The sequence below is a fragment of the Condylura cristata genome, unplaced genomic scaffold, assembly GCF_000260355.1.
Source record: "Condylura cristata isolate star-nosed mole 26May11 unplaced genomic scaffold, ConCri1.0 scaffold00012, whole genome shotgun sequence".
Classification (NCBI taxonomy): domain Eukaryota; kingdom Metazoa; phylum Chordata; class Mammalia; order Eulipotyphla; family Talpidae; genus Condylura; species Condylura cristata.
This window is the reverse complement of record NW_004567113.1, coordinates 56,828,065-56,833,302: the sequence shown is the minus strand read 5'-3', so window position 1 is coordinate 56,833,302 and position 5,238 is coordinate 56,828,065. Positions and strand designations below refer to the sequence as shown.

At 67.9% G+C, this 5,238-nt stretch overlaps 1 protein-coding gene across 1 annotated transcript in view; it reads left to right on the top strand.

The window, feature by feature from the left end:
• The window catches only part of HTT (huntingtin), an 81,848-nt gene that overhangs the window by 56,828 nt on the left and 19,782 nt on the right, over positions 1-5,238 (top strand). Inside the window, exons 42-45 of the mRNA XM_012724062.1 lie at positions 2,752-2,893; positions 4,000-4,179; positions 4,299-4,475; positions 4,669-4,745. Of these exons, the coding sequence (XP_012579516.1) occupies positions 2,752-2,893; positions 4,000-4,179; positions 4,299-4,475; positions 4,669-4,745 (576 nt within the window). The remainder of the gene's footprint in view (positions 1-2,751; positions 2,894-3,999; positions 4,180-4,298; positions 4,476-4,668; positions 4,746-5,238) is intronic.

Sequence of the window (5,238 nt, the reverse complement as noted above, 5' to 3'; positions counted from 1 at the left end):
GGGCGGCGCACGCTGTGGGAAGGTGCGTTGGCCGGGGACGAGCCGACGGCAGATTTGTTGCTGAGCCGAGAAGCTCTGTCTCCGCGGGGCGCTGGAGTCTGGCCCCGGGCGCACCCGCGGCCACGGGCCCCGAGTGGGTCAGGCTGCCCCAGCCTCCCGGCGGCCAGTGGCTGGGCACGTTGGGAATTGGGGTCCTGGGCTCGTGTTTTTCCAGGCTCCTAGAAGTCTCCACAGACAGAGTTGAGCTGAACAGGCAAGATCTGAGTGGTGGGGGCACCACTCAGTGCCAGCGAGTATGTCGGGCCAGTGGGGAGTGGCACGCCACCCCCGCGGCAAGTCTCGCTCAGCTCCGTGCCTCTTCTCCCACCTCCCGGCTCTTCCTCCCCCATCTCTCTCCGCTGCTGCCTCGGCCCCTCCTCACAGGCCAAGGTGGTGGGCGCGGGAGCCGGCCGGAGCGGCTCCGCGGGACGGAGGGCTGGCCTCAGTCTGAGCAAGGTCAGGCTCGCCCAAACGGAGGCCCTCCCGCAGAGACCCGCCAGAGGCACCGGCAGCGGCCGCTGGCCAGAGCCGTGGGGGGGTAAGAGGAGACGAAGGGGCCGTGAGCACGGACGCGGCAGGATGCCCGTGGGGCCGGCCCGGGGCTCAGCCGCCGGGAAGGCCCCCGAGACTGGGCCGCGGCACGTGGACGCCAGGCCGCCTGTGGGCTCGTGCTCCGAGCAGGCCTCAGGAGGTGCCTGCCGAGGCCTCGGGGCGCAGGGGCTTGGCCCTCGGCTTACTCCAAACAGGCCACACCAGCAGAGGGGCGAGTAGCGAGGGCGTGTGTGAGCAGGGCGCGTGGCCGGCGGCCGGATCTCGGTGAAGCGGCATCGCTGTCGTCGACTTATCCTGTCAGCTTTTCTATTGGTTTGAAAGGTCTCAGCGGACGTTAAGCAAAAACAGCGGCACGGAGGAGCCCTTTCGGACCTCCCCGGGCTCCGCGTGGTCTGGGTTTGGCGCGAGGCTCGTGCGGTCCATGGCACCGGCTCACCCGCGGCTGTCGGCGTTTGCGTGGGCGCCCTCCCCCCTGGACATACACGGCGGCGTCTGGCCTCTGCTCACGCCCCGTGCACTTGCGCTGTCTGTGGTGTGGGAGGCGGGGAGGAAGGAGGCAGCACGCCACGGTGAGGCCTGAGGGCCTGGCCCGGGCGGAAGGCGGCTCAGGCCCCCGGGCAGCGTGGGTCCAGGCGGACCCTGCCCGTCGGGCTCCTCCCGCTCCCTGCCCCGGAGGCTGAGGGGCTCGTTTTCGAGGCGCGTGAGAGGCACTGGTAGGGCGACTGCGGAGCACGAGTCCTCTGCTCGGCGGGCACAGGAGTCCTCATGAGGCTTCGCAGGAGACCTGCTGGTTGGGGCCGGGGCCGGGCCTCCCTCTGGGTGGCAGCGCCCGGGTCAGGCTGCGCCACCTGCTCCTGCCGGGGACGTGCCTTCCCGGGCTGTCGCCGGCTTCCTGGCCGGCGGGTGCCACTTCCTCCCCAGGCTGCGTGGGCATCCATTTGCCATCGCGTCCTGCTAGTCTGTCCTTGTCTGGGCGCCTGTCCAGCTGCAAACCGGAACTAGGTCTGAGCTGCGGTGGTCCTTCTTGGTGCCTGCTGCCGCCCTCGGGCTGCGGCACAGCTCTTCTCCCTCAGAGGCCCTTCCCCAGATCCCAGCGGGCTGTTGCAAAGCCAAGTGTGGCTTGAATGCCCGGCCCCCGGGCTGCAGGGGTGCAAGGAGGAAGGGAAGGCTCTGTTAGATTTTCAGTGGAAAGTGGCACCCTGAAATGCACTTAGACCCCACAGGCATGCGGCCATAGCCGCACGCACATACGGATGGCCGGCACTTCCGAAGGTCCCCGTGGCACCCTCGCAGGCCCTGCCCATAGCCCCTGTCCAGCCGGCCTCCGGCCGCCACGTGGTGCCTGCCCACAGTCCCCGGGAGCAGCCCGGGGTCAGCGTCTCTCAGCTCCGCCTCTTTGGGGTTCAGCTGTGGTTCCAGTGGCCAGTGCGCAGCCCGGCGACCTCTGCGCAGTGGACAGACGCTCACCTCTTGAAGTTCAGAGAGTCTCTCTGCTCCTCTTCCGGGTCCTGAGGTTGCGTGAGGCCGTGAGGTGACAGGCATTCCTGCTGCCGCGCCCCTCTTCACGGGCACCGCCGAGCGGGTCAGAACTGACCCAGGGGTGTGGCTGGCAGGCGCGGCACGTGAGGTACCCGTGGCTAGACTGCTGCCCGGGGCTAATCCCCATCTTGGTGCAGAAAGGCGGCTTTGATGCATGATGGCGCTGGGCCCCACCACGCCCGGCGCAGGCGGCTCCTCTTAGGTGGGGTCCATTCGCGGCCCGCGCCTGGCACCGGCCCATCTGGCAGCTGGATGGTGAGCCTGTGGGCCCGTGGGAGGGTTTTCTTTCGGACAGTAGTCAGCTTTCGTGGCAGGCTCGCCGCCACCCTGCTGGCTGTCTCTGGGGAGCCCTGAGGGGCCTGGGTGTTCACCTCCACGCGGATCTGGCCTTCTGTCGGCGTGGCCGTTTCCGGCCTGGTGCCCTTTCTCTTTGGCTTTCCTCTCGCACCTTCTCAGCGGCGCGCGTGACTGAATGCGATGCGGTGGCTGCTCGGCCAGTCTCGGGTGGCCGCGTCTGCACGGTGGTCTGCTGGGGGGACGGGGCGAGACGCAGCTCCTGGGGCGTTTTGCAGTGGGCTCTGCCACCCAGACTGTCTGCTGTCCCCCCCCCCGCCCCCCCAGAAGGCGCAGTCTGTCCAGCACGAAGTCACTGAGTCCCCAGCTGTCTGGAGAGCAGGAGGACGCCGACCTGGCCTCCACCCTTGGGATGTGCAACAGGGAGATCGTGCGGCGGGGGGCGCTCATTCTCTTCTGTGACTACGTGGTGAGTTGGTCGGGTGGGAGCACGGGCTCTCCGGACGCCCCCAGCCCTGCCTGCCCGCTACCCTGGCAGGAGACCAAGGCCACATGCCAAGCTGACCTGGCAGTGGTTGGAGGCCAGCGCTGGCCTCTGGCCTCAGCTGCCCGTGAGCGGCTTTGTCGCCGCCACGCTGGGGGGCTTGGGGGTGGTGGCCTGCGCCGTCGTCACACCTGCAGGATGGGTTGGGTCCCAGCCAGCCGGTGCGGCCGGGAGCAGACTGTGATATGAAGGACTTTGGGGGGCTCCCTGGTGGCGCAGGGCTGACAGCGCAGCACTCTGAGGCCGTCCCGGCCGCTACAGCACGATTTGAACCCCAGCCGGGGAGGGCGCAGCAGACTACCCCGCTGCCCCTCTGCTCCCCACTCTGTCTTTGGTGAACCCTCTCACCCCCCACAACTCTGGCTGTACCCAGTTCTTGTATGCATGAATAAACAAATCTTAAAAAAAAAAAAAAGAACTTAACCTGGGGAGAAGGGCTAGCTGCATTTGAAATGGGCCCCTGGTGGCACGCCATCTTTTTAACAAGTTACCATTGCAGCGTTTTTACCCATAAAATGGCATCACGTGTTAGTTGTAGAAGCAGCTCATTCTACGAGTCATACTGTGAAGCAGTCCGTAGGAACATGCTCGTCACGAGCCAGCCGTCTCCAAACTGATCCGCTCGGCGGCTTCTGCCCAGCAGTGCGCCTTGGCGGAGGGCGGCTGAGCTTTAAGCCGGGCTTCCTGCTGCCTCGTAAGCCTGGAAGTGCCCGTGCTTCGGTCATTTAGCGTGTGGCATCCGTTCGTGTTTGGATCTGGGGTTCTGTCCAATCTGACAGGTACCGGGGTGTTCCTTCCCCTGGTGTGCCACAACATTGGAGCGTGCTGGAGAGCGCGGGGCCTGGGAGGCCGCCCTGGCCATGCCCGTGGCCCGGGCTGCGTCCCGTTGCCTTGTGGGGACCGACGCCCACCCGCGAGCGTGCGTCCCGGCTGCTCAGCGGCGCCGGGCCTGCTTCCCCGGCCCGCCCTCCTGCGCGGCCACCGGCGGCCCCTCCGTCCACTGGAGGGTGAGTCTGTGCCTCCCTCCCCAGTGCCAGAACCTGCACGATTCCGAGCACTTGACGTGGCTCATCGTGAACCACATCCAAGACCTGATCAGCCTGTCCCCCGAGCCGCCGGTGCAGGACTTCATCAGCGCCGTGCACCGCAACCCCGCCGCCAGCGGCCTCTTCATCCAGGCCATTCAGTCTCGCTGCGAGAACCTCTCGGCTGTAAGTCTCCCTCTGCGGTTTCTGCCAGTCCCTCTGCTCGGGCTGGAGACCTTGAATCTTCAGGCTGCTGGCCTGCATTGGCTCAGCGCCCTGCTCTGTCCCTCCCCTCCTCGTGCCAGCCCACCATCCTGAAGAAGACCCTGCAGTGCCTGGAAGGCATCCACCTCAGCCAGTCAGGGGCCGTGCTGACGCTCTACGTGGACAAGCTGTTGTGCACCCCCTTCCGAGTGTTGGCCCGCATGGTGGACACCCTGGCCTGCCGCCGGGTAGAGATGCTTCTGGCTGCAAATCTGCAGGTACTGAACATACTCCGGTGCCGGTTCCGACAGCCGAGCAGGGCTGGCCCAGCGGGGCTTCCCCACGCCGCCCTCCCGTGTGCCCGCGGCCCCGCCGTCCCCGCAGTGCCGGCTGCTCATCGCCTCCCGCCTCGCTGAGCGCAGGCTCGGCCCGCCTGGTCCCCACGGTCCCTGATGCCCCCTTTGCCTCCAGAGCAGCACGGCGCAGCTGCCGCTGGAAGAGCTGAACCGGATCCAGGAGCACCTGCAGAGCAGCGGGCTTGCCCAGAGGTGCGTGTGGGCCGCTCCCTGGGGGCCGTGGGTGGCCGCCTGCCCTGCGGGCAGGTGGCTTGGGCGGGCCTGGCCGCTGGCGCAGGGAGGCTGGCTCTTAGGTGAAACTGCTGGCTCGTGGTGTAAGGTGCCGGGCGCACTGCACGCTGGCCGTGCTGGGGCGGGGCGGGGTGCCGGGGCGCTGGCCCGCGCAGGAGGCTCCGTTCCTTCCCTGTGACGCGTGCACAGGAATCAGCTTTGTCTCGGCGGGGTTCGGGGCCTGCACCCAGGTGCTGAGAGGGGTGGGCGAGCCGGGAACGTGCCCCCCGGGTCTCGGCCCGCGCCTCTCCCGCCCCGCCGCCGTTGGCGCTCTCCTAGCTAGTGAGCACCTGCTCTGTGTCAGAGCCCGGCCGCCGCCGGCAGCAACGGGACAGTGAGTGCAGCCCCGCTGCAGAGTCAGAACGGGCTCCGTGTCCCCTGGCGGGCCGGCACGGCGGGCTGGGCTGGTGCCCTC